At 45.1% G+C, this 17,909-nt stretch overlaps 1 protein-coding gene across 1 annotated transcript in view; it reads left to right on the plus strand.

Moving 5' to 3' along the window:
- Positions 1 to 17,909, plus strand: part of TBCD (tubulin folding cofactor D) — a gene marked incomplete at its 5' end in the record, with an annotated part of 278,426 nt that overhangs the window by 23,729 nt on the left and 236,788 nt on the right. Inside the window, 3 exons of the mRNA XM_089661798.1 lie at positions 6,421 to 6,481; positions 8,008 to 8,082; positions 16,705 to 16,799. Of these exons, the coding sequence (XP_089517924.1) occupies positions 6,421 to 6,481; positions 8,008 to 8,082; positions 16,705 to 16,799 (231 nt within the window). The remainder of the gene's footprint in view (positions 1 to 6,420; positions 6,482 to 8,007; positions 8,083 to 16,704; positions 16,800 to 17,909) is intronic.

Consider the following 17,909-nt stretch of genomic DNA (forward strand, 5'->3'; position numbering starts at 1 on the left):
TCCAGCTTCTGTGGATTGTCAGTTTATAGCCGAGTCACACATAGTACCGGGGACTGAATATTAAATCCTAATGCAGGCAGTGGGTGTTGCATTTGTGAGACTTGCCAAAAAACTGGTTTACCCTTCTACACATTGGCTTACGCAGAGTCCCGCTGCCTGTATTCTGAGGGTAGTGTCTGGTGCGGTGCTGCAGTCATTGTCAATGTCCCAGCCTGTGGGATCGCCTTGTTTGCGCACTCGATCCCTGTTTGAATAGAAAGGGCCGTGTAATGGAAGACAAACTGAATGCCCTGAAAGGGTATTGTGTACTCGCTGACTGACGTGCATTAAGTTTATATAAACAGCGTGAGACTCCTGTCTGTTCTCTGGCGTTAAGGGAGCTTGTGGCTTTAACAATGGATTAAAGGTATCTATCGGTGTAGAATGAATAGCTAGTGTCCTCAAAACTGAACGATCTTTTCTTAGCAAAGTGGAATCCTGAACATAACGGACAAATATCTGATGATTAAATCATACTGCAGTGTCATACACATACAAATATTCCTTGTACTCTGAATGGATAATTATTATTATACAGGATTTATATAACGCCAACAGTTTGCTCAGCGCTTTACAGTATAACAGGAGACAATACAGCAACAATACAGTTCAATACAAGAGGGATAGGAGGGTCTGATCCTGGGAGCTTACAATCTAAGAATCATTGAATAAGGACATAAGCACTGGTTGTGCATGATAGATTGTTGTTGTTGCGCCAACGGTTGCGCAGCACTTTACAAAGAGAAGATAGACCTTACAGTTACAATACAATCCTACGGTACATGTTTTTTCAGTACCAGGAGCCTTGTGCTGGAAACAAGTGAAAAAAAAAATAAGTGTCATGGGCAGCACAGTGGCTAAATGGTTAGCACTTCTGCCTGGAGGTACTCGGGTCGGTGGTTCGAATCCCAGCCACGGCACCACCTGCTTGGAGTTTCCATGTTCTCCCTGTGCCTGCGTGGGTTTCCTCCGGGTACTCTGTTTTCCTCCCACATTCCAAAGACATGCTGGTAGGTTAATTGGCTCCTGTCTAAATTGGCCTTAGTATGTGTATGTATGAAGGTAAGTTGGGGACCTTAGATTGTACGTCCGTTGACGGTTAGGTACTGATGTGAATGTACAATATATATATATATGTGTAACGTGCTTCGTAAATTGACGGCGCTATATAAGTACCTGTAATAAATAATAATAAATAATTTGGGCCTATAACTTAACGCCAACACTTAAAGTGATCCTAAAGCTTGGAGTAAAAAAAAACATGTTACTTACCTGCTCTGTGTAATGGTTTTGCACAGAGCAGCCCCGATCCTCCTCTTTTTGGGTCCCTCGCCGGCGGTCCTGTCTCCTCCCCCTAGCTGAGTGCCCCTACTAACAAGCCTCTTGCTATGGGGGCACTCCTGAGCCGTGCTCCTTTGAAAGGACATTGTCTATTCACACACAGAGCACGGCTTTGCCCTGCCTCCCACTCTCTCATCATTGGCTCACTGGCTGTGATTAAAAGCAGCAGGAGCCAGTGGCTCTCTTTGTTGGGTGAGCCAATGAGGGAATGGAGACCCAGGAGAGCTGAGGCTCTCATGCAAATCACTGGAGTGAGATGGGGCTCAGGTAAGTATAACGGGGGGCTGAGGTGGGAACTGCACCCAGAAGGTTTTGTTACCTTAATGCATAGAATGTATTAAGGTGAAAAAACCTTCTGCATTTAGAACCACTTTAAAGTTTATAGAAACACCTAACAACTTATCTCTTCCCTTTTGGTCTCCCTCTTTTTCTTTTTCTCTGTCTCTGCTTGAAACTTTTAGGCATACGTAGTGTAGTGTGCTATGCTATGTCCCATCGCAGGGGTGAGGAGAGTTTGTGCATGCGCATGGTTTTTATTCAAAGAGAACTTGCTCCTGTAATGGGGGAGGGGAAGCAGTAATGGCTGACAGTGTCTTTACTACACTCTTTAACTGACATTTTCTTGATTGTGTTAACATTCCTTGTTCAAGCCCCGAGGAAGAGGGTTCTTTTCCCCTGAAATGCGTTGGATGTACCAGATGCCCTTAAAGTGTTTACCTTTACAGAAAAAATGTAACGGTGACCTAGCACCGATCTCTCTCCCCAGTCCCCACTGTACTTAAAGTTATTGTAAACTTTTTTTCTTTTAAAAAAAAACTAAATGTACTATGCTTACGTGCTTTGTGCAATAGAATTGCACAGACCAGCCCTGATCCTCCTCTTCTCGGGTCCTCCGCTGGTGCTCCTGGCTACTCCTCTTCTTGGTGTGCCCCCATAGGGAGCCTCTTCCATTGGTGGCACACCTGCCAGCTCGATCTGGAGCTACGCTGCCTGCGTTTATAGACACAGACTGCGTTGCTTGACCAAACCCCCTTTACTGAGCAGAGAGTGGTGACTGTCAGTCATCAGCACTCTGCTCTGCCCCACAAGCATTTACTGGAGTGCTGGACTCCACAGGGGGTGGGAGCAGCTGGCTCCGGCTCTCAGCGGTGCCTTGAGAGCCTGAGCCAGCTGCCAGTCAGGCATCTGTACGGATCCCGACATTATTGCCAGGATCCCCACAGAGTTTTGGCTCTGAGACTTTAGCTGACAGCGGGCTTTAGCTTGCTATTGGCTGAATCTAGATCATAGGAGTACAAAAATAAGTGCATTCCTGTGATTCAGAAGAGCAGAATGGCCAAAACAAAAAATCTTTTAACTCCACCTATTTGCTCTGCTAAATATACTATTGGAAGTGTTTTATTATTTTTGTTTGATAAGTGCAAACAAACCCCAAAAACTGTTGATCATGTCAAAAATTTAGAACTGTCCCATGTCTTCTGCATTTTGTGTTATATAAGAGAGCCCAAATTGAATTGTGTATGGGGAACTGGTTAGACAAAAACCCTTTGAATATACATATTGGATAAAACAAAGATAACTAAATATGCATAAAAGTATGATCCCGGAGGTTAAAACTATAATAAATAAGTTGGTCATTGGCTAACACAAAAGGCTGGAGCAAGGCTGCCTTTTCTGGAGGACTGGAAACCCGAGCACTGTAGCAGAAGAAAGGGAAGGAGCGGCGCCAAGCCTCCGGTAGTGTAGCATAGTTTATTCCAACCAACATAAATTCACAGTAGAAATGCACTCACAGACATCTGAAGTGACAAGCATATATATATATGCTCAAAATAGGACCACCGAGGAGAAGTCCAATCCACATTGGAGCCACTGGATGTCAAAGCCACTGCAGGAAGAGGTGCAGGGAACTGAACAAACAACAAAGGATCCACCACGAGGAGAGTGCTGTCTGGAGAGCTGTCAAACCCTGGGACTATGTAGCCAACAGGAACACATTTTGTAGGCCTGACCATGCCTCCTTGATTAGGCTGATGAAGGAGGCGTGGTCTGGCCTCTGAAATGTGTTTCCTTTGTCTACAGCATGGGTGTCAAACTGGCGGCCCTCCAGCTGTTTCCAAGCTACAAATCCTATGAGGCATTGCAAGATTGACAGTCACAAGCATGACTTCCAAAGGCAGAGGCATGATGGGACTTGTAGTTTTGCAACAGCTGGAGGGCTGCCGGTTTGGCACCCCTGGTCTACAGAGTCCCAGGGTTTGACAGCTCTCCTGAAAGCTCCTGACAACTCTCTCCCTGTGGCGGCTCCTTGGTTGTTATTTTTTAATCCCTGCACTACTTCTCACAGCGGCTTTGACATCCACTGGCTCCAGCATGGACTGGACTTCTCCTTGGAGGTCCCACTTTGAGCTAATATATGCCTGTCACCTCAGATGTCTGTGAGTTCATTTCTACTGTGAATTTATGTTGGTTGGAATAAACTGTGCTACGCTATTGGCGGCTTGGCTCCTCTCTTTCCCTTCCCTTCTTCAGTTTTAGTTCTTTTCTTGGACTACAAATGATTAGCCTTTGTGTCGTAGAGAACATCCCATAGTCTGCTCTCCATTCTGCAGCCATACCTCCCCTGAGCCCACATCCTCCTGCAGCTGCCCACTGGGGTTCGGGGAGATAATATCAGCATTAGCTGGCGGCTGGTGTTGTGCAGATAACAGCAGCTGGGGAGTAGCGCCGGTCATTCACAAAAGCACAAGCCGACAACCGCAAATGCTGGCAGCTACTACATTTGTCAGAGATAGACTTGTATAGTAGTTGCCGGCATATGCTGTTGTTGGCTTTTGTTTTTGTGAATGATAGAGCTGCTCACCAGCTGCTGTCATTCATACAACCCAAGCTACTATTGTAATCATCTCCTGAGAACTAGGAAGTGTAGGTAAATCCCCCCGATAGGACATGAACACCAAAAAATAGACTAACATAGGTTTTAACCCAGGGGTAGAGAAAAAACAAGTGGCACACACACCTAGTGCATTATGCAAGGTTTATTGAAAGGAGTGAAAAATAAAAACATACTCACAGATGAAGCATGTATCTAAAAAGAATTTGCATAATGACGATGGACACAACAGCAAGCAAGGTGTTCCAACTGTCAGTGCGGTCAAATGGCTGATGCGTTTCGGGGACGAATCCCGTTCCTCAGAGATACTGAACAGCCTCTGATGCAGATGTGTAATGAATGGATGATGGGAGCTCTGCTGGTGATGCCCTCAGGGAAGGTCAGGATCTGGTGAAGGAGTTCTGTTCTCCTCTCTGCTGCTGACTGCTGAGATGGTGGGTGGGTGGGGAAGAGACAAGCCTCAAGGAAGGTCAGGATCTGTTGAAGGAGTTCTGTTCTCCTCTCTGCTGCCGACTGCTGAGATGGTGGGTGGGTGGGTGGGGAAGAGACAAGCCTTAGGGAAGGTCAGGATCTGGTGAAGGGGTTTTGTTCTCCTCTCTATTGCCGACTGCTGAGATGGTGGGTGGGGAAGAGACAAGTCTCAGGGAAAGTCAGGATCTGGTGAAGGAGTTCTGTTCTCCTCTCTGCTGCCGACTGCTGAGATGGTGGGTGGGAAAGAGACGAGCCTCAGGGAAGGAAAGGATCTGGTGAAGGAGTTCTGTTCTCCTCTCTGCTGCCAACTGCTGAGATGGTGGGACAGAGTCAAGCCTCAGGGAAGGTCAGGATCTGGTGAAGGGGTTTTGTTCTCCTCTTTGCTGCCGACTGCTGAGATGGTGGGTGGGGAAGGGACAAGCTTCAGGGAAGGTAAGGATCTGGTGAAGGAGTTCTGTTCTCCTCTCTGCTGCCAACTGCTGAGACAAGGTGGGGGCCCAGCTACAGAAGAGGTTGCGAGGGCCACGTGAATTGTCCTGGTAGGCCTTGTGTTTAACTCTAAAAAAAAAAAAAAAAAGAAAAAAAAAAAAAGATTTGGCTTTAAATTGTTTTTAAATAACTAGCGTCATCTGTTCGGTGACACCATGATCATAGGTCTTGGATGGGGGCGGGGGGGGGGGGGGATACTTATCATGGTGTAGGTCGTTTTTTTTTTTTTGCCAGTAATGAAGAGTTTAAATAGAACCTGTCAGAAGAAAACTTTTTGTCTAAAAGCTGGATAGGAGGCAACATAAGGTGCTAGTACTATACATGCAAATGTTTTCTCAAGATCCTGTTTCAGTATGCAAATCTCCGCTTTGCTCCAATTTGGCCCCTAGGTACATTCTCTGTACAGCACAGCGCTGTCCTCTCTGCAAACATTTGAGAGTTGCATACATTGCAGAGTGGGATGCTGAGTGGAGGGAAATTCGGGGGCAAACATGTCTAAACTCAGACCTGAAACACAACTTACTTAATCAACTTTTCCCATCTGGGAAGCCACACAGGGTAGGCTGGAGCAAGGCACTGCTGCACACCTGCGATCAGCTAGTCATGATAGTTATGAAAAGATTCCTTAAGCAGGCCATACATGGGTTGAATTCCGAATGATTTTTTGATTGAAAATCGAAAACATTGTTCTGTAATCCGATTATTATTATTATTATAATACAGGATTTATATATCGCCAACAGTTTGCGCAGTGCTTTACAATATAAGGGAGACAGTACAATTACAATACATTTCAGTACAGAAGGAATCGGAGGCCCCTGCTCGTGGATCCGATGGTGCCACCAATGATTTCGAAAATCAGTAGTTTTTCACAAATTTTCTAGCATGCCCGATAAACGAAATGTGGAGGAACCACAAAAATCGGCCGATGCCATTGCCCCACTAACAGAGCGAAAATCGGCCAATTATTCTTAGGTCCGATTTCCAAACGAAAAATCGTTCGAAAATCGACCCATGTATGGCCGGCCTTAGTGACAGGTTACCTTTAAAAACCATTCTGCCCTCCTCTCATATCACCTTTGTATGATGACCTTTTCATTGCACTGTGTTTTCACTATCCAAGCAAATAATCCTGGATTCTCCAATAATGATTTCATTTTTTTGCTCCCCCCCCCCCCCCTCCACAGAACAGTTGCTGGTCGGATTGAAGGACAAAGACACCATTGTGCGATGGTCTGCAGCGAAGGGGTAGGCTATTTCTCTTGTATAGTAAATACCGGCCTCCAGTCTCTTTTATATTTATTTTCATTTTTGGCCTGACCGTTAAGGTCTCTCGCAGTTGGCAAAGCAAACATTATTGTAGTGAAATTTGCTGAGCCCTGGAGGCATTAGCTGGCTTTGTTTGCTCTCTCTACTTCCTTGTAAAGTTTTGCAACCAAATCTCTATTATACGCACAAAGTGCAATCGTTCTTCTCCGGCCTTCCAGTCTGTATTTTTTCCCTGCTAATGATACAAATAGCGCCTTGATTTTCATTGTGTAAGGTTTAAAGCAGGGATAGGCAACCTTACAGAGATAGAGATGTACCTGAACAGCATGGGAGAGGTCGAAGATCACCGGGCACAGGGTCGCCTCTTCGCATCTGATTTATACTCTAATTGCCATACTATCTCTTTGCAATCACATGCATTGCACGGCAATCATGGGTTCAATCAGGTGGTGAGGAGGCAACATATCGCCTCCTCACCACCTGTTAAACACACTCGGATCGCTGTTCAGAGGAGCAGTAGTGTCTGCTGCACTTTTGAATGAGCCCTTAGTTGAATTCGACAGGAGCACCCTTAGCCTGGGTTCACATACGTGCGGTGCGGTATATCGCATGTGATTCGCGCAGTAACCGCGCTGCATGCTTGTGCAAATCACATGCGGTGTGTGTGCGGTGCGATCGGAGCCGTACATTTTGTATGGCTCTAATCGCACCACACCCGCACCAAAAATGTGCAGAACTCTTTTTTTGGGTCCGCACTAGAATCGGATGGAATAGGTATTCACACCCAGGGGCGGACTGACCATTTGAGCACTCAGGCACTGCCCGAGGGCCCGGGGTCAGTAGGGGGCCCCATGGGATGCCCCTTGTACCTTTTTATAGGCTTTTTTGGGTGTGGGCGAGGACACAGGGGCCCCATGATCCGCTATTGCCCGGGGGCCCCATGAGTTGTCAGTCCGCCCCTGTTCACACCTATGCGATCCGATTCTTCATTTCGCACCACGTTTTGCAGACCGCTTTCGGGGTGTTGTTAACTTAACATACACACCCGCAGCGATTCACATGAGTGCAATTCTGATGTGGTGCGGAATTCACACTGAAAACGCTGCAAATTCCGCACTGCATCAGTGTGAACCAAGGCTGAAGGCTCTTTCACATGTAAAGTGGTAAAACCCTGCGGCTGAGTTGCGGTTTTACCACCCTCAATCTCTATACCCACTTTAGCGGCTGAGGCAGCAGCCAAATGTGTACACAAGCAGCAGAAATTAAACCCTTTCTTGCTTTTGGTAGGTGCTACTGCCTGCCAGTCGAGACCCATTCAAGTAAAAGTGTTACATTTTTGAGCTGTTAACATGGAAGCCTTGTACCAATTGGTTCCCTGGTGTGCTAAGTGGATTCAATATGCAGTTTGTTTGTTTTTTTGTCTTTGTCTTTTTACTTAACGTCTTTTGTAATGCGACACCCATTTTATATTATTATATCATTTTTATTTATTTATTTATTTTCAGGATCGGCCGACTGACAGGGCGGCTTCCTCGAGATTTAGCTGATGAGGTCGTAGGATCTGTGCTGGACTGTTTCAGGTAATGGAAAAAGTTTAAAGAGGACCTGTCCTGCATTTAGTGGCAGCAGCCATTTTGAAGGCTTAAAGTGGTTGTAAACCTCAGACATGAAATATGAACAAAGCATATCCCTCTATAGTGTGTACTTGTCTCAATTAAAAGCACGAATTGTCATTTCTATCTGCTCCTTCCTCTGATATCAGCATGAATCACTTCTGAGAAGTTTTCCTGACAGAGAAGGAAATGGTGACAGAGGAAGGACCTTCAGCAGATTGACAGCCTCAGCTCTGTTTCTGTGTGCTTTGTGGAGGGGGGGGGGGGTGTCCCTTCCTTGCAATCAGCTCTCGGAGCTCTCCTCACCTAGCCCTTCAGTGTAACGTCAGCTCCCCGCCCCCTTTTTTTTGAACTCTCAGACAAGCTTTAAAACTTCAGCACTTTGAGCAGATGTGGAAAAGTGAAGACTGCAGGTAAACAGGTACAACTTATATAGGAGGAATGGTTTAATCTCTGTGTATCATCTCAGGCCAGTCACTTCACTGGGGTATATGTAAGGTTTTACAACCACTTTAACCTTCGTTTACAGCAATAGTAACCACTGTCCTCCAGAAGGATTTACCCCTTTCTTGACCGGGCCATTTTTTACTTTGTTGCACTGCTTTCATCTAATTGACAATTGTGCGGTCGTGCAATGCTCTACCTAAACAAATTTTAGATCATTTGTTCACACATGGAGAGCTTTATTCTGGTAGTATTTGATCACCAACATGTGGGACCGCCATGGAATAAGCCTTGCCACAAAGCTCAAAGTCAAGCAGTAGTGCTAACTACCCTGATGTATGTGAGATTTGGACTTTATACAGGAGGCATGCTAGGCATTTGAACCACTTCCACAAGACCTGCCTCCACAGACTTCTGAGGATCTGTTGGTAGGGCAAGGTGCCAGACACAGAAGTCCTCTCCAAACCAGGCCTGCCATGAATTCACACCCTGCTGATGAAAGCCCCGGCATGCTGGGCCGGCCATGTTGCAAGTATGCCAGACCACCGCATCCCTAAACACCTCCTCTATGGTGAGTTGCCTCAAGGAAAGCGATCGCACGGAGGACAAAGGAAGTGATACAAAGACACATTGAAAGCCTCCTTCAAGTCCCTGGATATTGGCATCACCTCCTGGGAAACCCTGGCACATGATCGATCGACATGGTGCACGTTGATCCACCAAGGCTACCAGGAGAGAACAACAACCACAGCACAAGAGAAGCGAGCATGCCGCAAAGCCAGAGCTGCAAATGCTGCAACAGTGGTGCCCACATATGTCTGCCCCGACATGTGGCAGAACATTTCATGCCCGTGTAGGCCTTATCAGCCACCTATGGACACACCGTGGACAACCCACTACCTGTTAGATGTCAAGGTCCTCTTCGAACATGATGGACGAGCATCATTTGATGACCACTGGGTTTTTTATTTTTTTGCAATATAAACGAAAAAAGACCAACAATTTTGAAAAAAAAAAAACCCCAAACAATATTTTTTACTTTCTGTTCTAAAACACGTCCAATAAAAATGTAATAAAAAAAAAAAAAAATCTAATTTCTTCTTAAATTTTGGCCAAAATGTATTCTGCTACATGTCTTTGATTAAAAAAACAAATAAGTGTATATTAATTGATTTGTGCAAAAGTTATGGTGTCTACAAGCTATGGTATGTATACTGGAATTTTTATTTATTTATTTTTATACTACTAATGGCATTAATCAGCTACTTATAACGGGACTGCGATACTGCGGCGGGCAATCTGACACTAACTGATGCTGGGGGGAACTGACTAACTGCCACTGACATCCCCCACTAACTGCCACTGCATCTTTAAATTCCAGAGCACATGCTGTGGTCAGCAACAGTATTTCAGGAGAGGAGATGGGATACAGGGATGAGCAGAGTCCTCCATGGATTATGGATTTAAAGCTGCTCTCATTCCGGTGTAACTTTTTAGAGAGAAACAAAAGCCTATCAGTTTCTGTCTAAGGAGAAGGCAATGTTTACTCAGGCTGGTCAAAAAATGTTATATGGATTTGCATGGCAGTTACAAGGACACCTGTAGACCTGTGCGGACTTGTGCTCTTTATTCCTTGACTTCACATTAGGTTTTAGTTTGGAAGATGTAACATCTGTTACTTGCCGTCTTAATGTGAGCTTTCTGACCTGACAGCTGCAAGTTTAGAGGTTCAGCATTATGAACAAATCATTGAGAAGATTCATTGTGAAGACAGTGGGGTTGATTTACTAAAGGCAAATAGGCTGTGCACTTTGCAAAGTGCTGTTGCACGCCCCAAGTGCAGTTGCTCCAGAGCTTGGTAAATTAGATAAAGCTACACTTTACAAAGAATACCCAATCAGGTGCATAAAAAGAGAATTTTTACCTTTACATTTTGTGGGATTTTTAAGGCAACCTTGATATATTATTATTATTATTATTATTATACAGTGTTTATAAAGCGCCAATAGTTCGCTCAGCGCTGTACATTACAAAGGGGGACAGAACATGTGACAGAACAATACCAATACAATGCAAAACATGAGGGATCGAGGGCCCTGCTCTTTCCAGCTTACAATCTAGGAGGGAGGGGATGGTGGCACAGGAGGAGATAGCTGTGGGGGATGGAGTGGTAGGAAGAGTGGAGGAGGTCGGCAAGTTAGCAGGGGGTGGGGTAGGCTTCCCTGAAGAGATGGGTTTTCAGGGTGCGCCTAAAGGAGAGGAGAGTAAGTGATAATCTGATGGGTTGGGGCAGGGAGTTCCAGAGGATGGGTGACACCCTGGAGAAGTCCTGGAGGCGGGCATGGGAGGAGGAGACCAGGGAACTAGAGAGAAGGAGGTCTTGTGAGGAGCGGAGTGTGAGTGTTGGGTGGTACTTGGATATTAGGTCAGTGATGTAGTTGGGGGCAGTATGGTGGACGGCTTTGTGCGTCAGTGTTAGGATTTTGAATTTGATCCGTTGCGCAATCGGAAGCCAGTGGAGGGATTGGCAGAGGGGGTGGCGGAGATGGAGCGGTTGGAAAGGTGAATGAGTCTGGCAGCCGTATTCAGGATGGACTGAAGCGGGGATAGCCAGCGGCGAGGCAGGCCAGTGAGGAGGGAGTTGCAGTAGTCGAGTCGTGATATGATGAGGGAGTGGATGAGCTGTTTAGTGGTTTCTGGGGTTAGGAACGTGCGGATTTTGGCAATGTTGCGGAGGTGGAGTCTGCATGTTGCGGAGGTGGAGTCTGCATGTTGCGGAGGTGGAGTCTGCATGTTGCGGAGGTGGAGTCTGCATGAGTTTGTTAAAGATTGGACTTGGGGCTGGAAGGATAGGTTGGAGTCCAGAATGACACCAAGTACTCTGGCCTGCGGGGCGGGTTTGATGGTGGCATTGTTGGATGTGATGGAGAAGTCAATGGAGGGTGGTGTCCGGGCTGGGGGGAAGACAAAAATACAGAGATATACAGAGAAACCACTTGTTAAAAAGAGCAACATTTTATTTTAGCAATTTTTTTGGGTTTTGACACATTGATGTATATCAGATAGGCAATGCATACTGACAAAACTTAAAAAATCCCACAGAATGTAAAATTCCCTGTGTATGGAAATAGGGATGATGGCAACCACACCCTAAGCTACACTGATTGATCTTTTACCCGGTGCAGGGAAAATAAAAAAGCATTTTTGCTTGCAAATGATTGGATAATTTACTTATGCAGACCACAGACGGGTCGTATCGGCCGAATTTTCGTCCGCACGAACAATCGGCCGATATTCATGCCGTTAGTGGGGCCAGCCCGTCGGCTGTTTTTCGCGGATCTTCTCATTTATTTTTATCGTTAATGCTGGAAAATCCATGAAAAACGGCCGTTTTTCGTGGACATTGGTGGCAGCATCGGCAATGGGGCTGGCTGATGAATGGCCCGTCTATGGCCTGCATAAGCTCTGGAGCAACTGCTGTTTGCAAAGTACATAGTCTTTTGCCTCAATTAAATCAACCCCAAAGACAAAAAGGTACACCAGCCTTGTGCATTATTTAAGTTACCATATAGTGTATAAATCACAAGTGGATATACTCACAAACCAAGCTGAGTGAAAGGCAATTAAACATGAGGCCGGAGTAGCTGGAAGGCAGCTTAAAGGGATCCTTCCTCTGTACAAGCTCCTCTATGCTAGCAGGAATTGTCCAAATAAATTCAATAAAATGTGGAATTGCTGATTTGGTGTGCAGGGCATTACTGTTCGACTTATTGATCCTGTTCCACTCCCCTGGGTGATCCTTGCTACAGATTTTCCTTGCCTTCACCGTTCCCTCTCTATCCCTCCAGCCCTTCCCCTCTATTGCCCGTTTCCACCCCCTTTCCCATGCCTTCCTCCATTACCCCGCTTCGTACCTTTTCTCTTTTTCTACACGGGATGTTAGTACTGCTCGTGATAGGAGATTGTTCTGCAGATATTGATGTGCAATTGTTGAACTTACACTACCACATGTTCATTATTACTGTCATCTTTAGATACCATACCACTGATTTGCTGACTGTACGTTACTTTATGTACTTGTTTTGTACATTTTGCAAACTTTGCTAATGCGTTTCCAGGGTTATACCCTCTTCCTCTGAGCTGAGGAGCTGAGAGTATAACCCTGGAAACACATTGGGGTAGATTTACTAAATTTGGAGAGTGCAAATTCTGGTGCAGCTCAGCATAGAAACCAATCCGCTTCCAGTTTTTTTTTTTTTTTTGCTAAGTCTTAATTGAACAAGCTGAAGTTAGAAGCTGATTGGCTGATTACAGATTTAGTAAATCGACCCCGTTAGCTTCTGCTTCTGTTATGTCATCTACACCCAGGGGCGGACTGACCATTTCTAAACTTGGGCACTGCCCAAGGGCTCGGGGTCAGTAGGGGGCCCCATGAGATGCCCCTGGTACCTTTTTCATAGGCTTTTTTGAGTTTGGGCAAGGACACAGGGGCCCCATGATCCCCTATTGTCCGGGGGCCCCATGAGTTGTCAGTCCGCCCCTGTCTACACCTGCCTTGAGTACTGTCCGAGGTGGTTGTTAAAGATGGTTTCTACCTCATGTTTAATTGCTGTTATTATTATTATACAGGACTTATATGGCGCCAACAGTTTGCTCAGCGCTTTACAATATAACGGGAGACAATACAGCAACAATACAGTTCAAATCAAGAGGGTTAGGAGGGCCCTGATCCTGGGAGCTTACAATCTAAGAGGGAAGGGACTCGGCTTGGTTTTTGAGTATATTCACTTGTGTTGTATACAGTAATTGGTATCTTAGGTAATACACAAGGCTGATGCACCCCCTTACTTTGTCTTTGAGCATCTTCCACTGACCCCCCCCCCCCTAGACTTGAGCACTGAAGTGGTCTTTTTTGTTTTTTTATGAGTTTTTGTGAAGAATCTACCTCCTCTCATGGAAGATAGGGGGCAGACACAATGGGGTTGATGTGCTAAAAATGGGGAGTGTAAACTCTGGTGCAAGCTGTGCATGGGAGCCAATCAGCTTCTAACTTCAGCTTTTTCAGTTAATTTGACAAAAAAAATGGAAGCTGATTGGTTTGTAGGCAGAGTTGCATCAACGTGTGCTCTCTCCAGTTTTTTAGTAATTCAACCCCATTGTGTTTTGAGGGTTCTACTCTCAGCTCCTCAGCTCAGAGGAAGAGGGTATAACCCTGCAAATGTGTTTGCTTCAGCTTCTGTTATGATGTGATCTATTCCCGCCTTGAAGACTGTTTGAGGTGGTTCTTGAAGCTGGTTTCTTCCTCACAGTTTTTGCAAAATCTCTGCATCTGTGCATGGGAGCCAATCAGCTTCTAACTTCAGTTTGCTCAATTAACCACTTGCCGACTACAGATAGTCGAATGATGGCTTTATTGTGGCTGGCCAGTTCTGGGAGGGCGTCATATGACGTCATCCCAGAACGCGCCCTACCGCGTGCCCCCCTAGAGGCACGCACCCGGCGATCTCCGGGATCGCTGTGTCTTACGGACACAGCTGATCACGTGATGTGGTAAAAGGCCAATCACAACGGCCTTTTACCAAGTGATCAGCCGTTTCCAGTGACACAACAGATCACTGGTAAATGCAGTTGGCGGTTATCGGCTGCACTTTCCTCACAGCGTGAGGAAAGTACTGCTGATAACCGGCAATTGCCAGAGTAGGGATCGGCACTGATCATCAGGGCACTGATGATCAGTGTCAAGCAGTGCTGCCCATTTGTGCCCAGCAGTGCCACTCACAAGTGCTGCCCAGCAGTGCCACCCATCAGTGCCTAGTAGTGCCACCAGGCAGTGCCCATCAGTGCTACCTATCCGTGTCGCTGATCTGTGCTGCCTATCAGTGCCTATCAGTGCTGCCTATCGGTGTCCATTAGTGCTGCCTAATCAACGCACATCAGTGCTCTTTTTTTGTTTATAGCACAACAAATAAAACACCCAGCGGCAAGTACATACCACCAAAAGAAAGCTCTATTTGTGTGAAAAAAATTATAAAAATGTAATATGGGTACAGTGTTGCATGACTGCGCAATTGTCACTCAAAGTGCGACAGTTCTGATAGCTGAACATTGGCCTGGGCAGGAAGGGGTATAAGTGCCCGGTAGGCAAGTGGTTTTAAGTTTTGACAATACATCCTGGAAGCTGATTGGAGAGTGCAAAATCTGGTGCCGCTCTGCATAGAAACCAATCGGCTTCCAGGCTTTATTGTCAAAGCTGAAATGAACAAGCTGAAGTTAGAAGTTGATTGGCTGCCAGGCACAGCTGCACCAGATTTTGCACTCTCCGGTTTTAGTAAATGAACCCCTATGTGCCTACCGAACTATCACGATTAGGATGCACATTTATATTTCTCCATTGTTACATGCACTGGCCTGTGCTGCTAGATCTGTGGTTGATGGAGACACAAGATTAAATGTCTGTCTCCTTGAAATCAAATTGTTGAACCAACTTTTCCTTGATTTAACAACTTTTCAGTAGGATGTATTGTGTGGGAGGAAAGAATCACTAGCTCATCTGTGAAAGATTTCAAGACATGATGGAAAATCTCAGCCTGTGATAACAGGTCCTTTGCTCACAGCTTTATAAGGGTGCCCTCACCATACCGAGTGCTGTCATCGCTGGCTTTGTGGATGGAGATCCCCAGGATGACAGTCAATGTCTGATTTATCTATGTCATAACTATTGACCCAAAGCTTGTGCAGTTTTGTTTTTACCTGACTTGTCTTGCTGCTTTTGGTTTCATTGAATCATATTGGCAGTGCTCCTGCTGTGTACTCCAGTGCTGGACTGCCGAGCATCATGGAAAGTAATGAATAGTAATATGAAAAGAGTTGAAACAGAAGCACCACACCACTGATCAGAGGTCCAGATACAACTTTATTCCATTAACCCCCCTGGAGGTATTCCGAGTGTAGCTCGGTGTAAAGTTTCAGTACCAAAAGCGGTAACCCTGAGCTACACTCGGGAATACACTGCAGCGTTGCTCAGGGATCCCTCGAGCACTTACCTTGTCCTGCGCTCCCTCAATGTCCCCCCTGCAGTGTCCCCGGCCATGTCCTCTGACCGATGCTGGCATCCATCTTCTGGGTTCCGTTCCTTGCGAGCGTCGGAGCGTACGGGGGATGGAACCGGCGGGAAATTCAAAATTGTACATTCACTCAATACACTAAAAATCTGATAGTATTACATTCCTGTATCAAACCATTTCACATACATTTTGTCCCGAGTGCTTTGTCCGGCGCCCTGCCTGCATTGTTCTTTCTGCCTGGAAACTGAGAAACGTCCATGGCATCCAAAAAGCATCCCATTAGGTCAAAAGCAGTTTTAGACCGGCTAGAGAACAGCGATAGTAAATCAGAACCACTTGCAGAATTGAGTGATAATGATTCGTGGGGGAAATTCCTCATCAGACACTGAAAACGATTTTGCGACTGAACTGAGCGATGTGCGAACTTGGCGCTATATTTCACATTTCAGTGTTTTTAGTTTTATTACATTATTGAATTAAATTTATTATTATATTATTATTTTTATGATTATTTATTAAATTATAATTTATGATTTCATGTTTCAAATTTTATCATACCCGGGACTCTTGTTCGGACAGATTTCAGTGAATTCCTAAGAATTACAGGCCTACAATAAAAAAACAACAAATTTCCATTGAAAATAATGTACCGCTTTGAGCACAGAAATATGGACATAATCAGACCGCTAGGGAGGTTAAAGATCAGGGGTACAATTCAAAAAGTATCCAATGCGTTTCAGGAGTCCTTTATCAGGGCTTGACTGGCAACAAAGTGATAAAAAACACAAGTGAACTGGACCTGCAATGGTATTTTTTCCAGTGTGAATTTAAAGCAGAGACCTAATCAGCAGCTTGTTTGGCAGTTGTAATAGTAAGTCCTTCTAGGACTGTGCTTGGCAAAACAATCCAGCAGCAGACTGCACTGTAGAAGCACTGCCAGTAAAGTTGAAAGAACCCAAAATCCATGAACGGAGAGGCCACGCCAACTCAGTACAGGACATCTAACTGGTTAATTGGTTAGTAAATGTCAGTTATGAATTTATTGCACAGTAAATACTAATAGAATGATTTATGGTTTTAGTTTTCAGGAAACCAATAATGCCTGGCATGGCGGATGTCTGGCTCTAGCAGAATTGGGCCGACGGGGGCTGTTGCTTCCATCTCGACTTCCTGACGGTAAAAATTCTCTTTGTTATCAATATGCATACTTTTTTTTTATCATAAAGTACAACTAAGGGCAAAACCTTTTTTTTTCTTGGATAGAGTGAAGAGGGATTAGAACACTTATCAGTTTTTCTTGCTGTCTGTGGTCCTGTTAAAGGATAAGTTCACCTTTCATAACATGTTACACCCATATTCAGGGTGTAATATATTATGTTTAGACCGGCCCCTGCTTCCCCACCGATTCCCATTTTGTCAGCTAGCGGGGGGATCTTCTCTCCCCTCGCTAGCTGTCAAATTAAAAAAAAAAGTGGCCGTGCTGGGCTACGCCCACACGGTCGTCTCACTCATTCACAGTCATCTGTGAATGAGAGACTACAAGTCCCAACACCATAAGGGCTGTCAGCTTGTGGTCCTCAATTAACTTGTTCATTTATTCTCACTGTCAGAATATCTGCTTGCGTGTACATCCCATATGGCAAGCAGATACTCTGACAGATCTGTAGGAGACCTGCATGGTATCAGCAATCCACTGATCGCTGGTGCAATGCTTTCTAGGCTTCTGCAGACAAAAATAATAAATGCACAATTTTTCTACCTGCAAAAAAATGGGCATTTATTATTTTTTTTCTAAAAGGTGAACTTATCCTTTAAGGAGATTCCCCCTCTCTATTTGTCCTGTTTACCTTTCTCAATAAAAGTGCAAGTAAAAGAAAATCCCAAATTTTGGATTGTCCCCAGAAAGGTAATAGAGTAAAAGATATTTAATCTCCAAACACGGAAAGGTTTCTTCACAGTGAGAGCTGTGAGAATGTGGAATAGACTCCCTCCAGAGTTGGTTGTGGCCAGCTCAGTGGATTGCTGTAGGAAAGTCCTGGATTCTTTCTTGGATACACAAATATAACTGGATATAACATTTATAGGGAAAGTTGATCCACGGAATATCCGATTGCCTCTCGGGGGATCAGGAAGGAATTTATTTTTTCCCTGCAGGAGCAAATTGGATCATGCTTTGCTGTGTTTTTTTGCCTTCCTCTGGATCAACTGTGGGTGTAGGATTATAACTTTTTTTCTTATGGTTGAACTGCATGGACTTTTGTCTTTTTTCAGCCAGACTAACTATGT

The sequence above is a fragment of the Staurois parvus genome, unplaced genomic scaffold, assembly GCF_062004578.1.
Source record: "Staurois parvus isolate SC_StPar_1 unplaced genomic scaffold, SC_StPar_1.0 ptg001387l, whole genome shotgun sequence".
NCBI lineage: Eukaryota > Metazoa > Chordata > Amphibia > Anura > Ranidae > Staurois > Staurois parvus.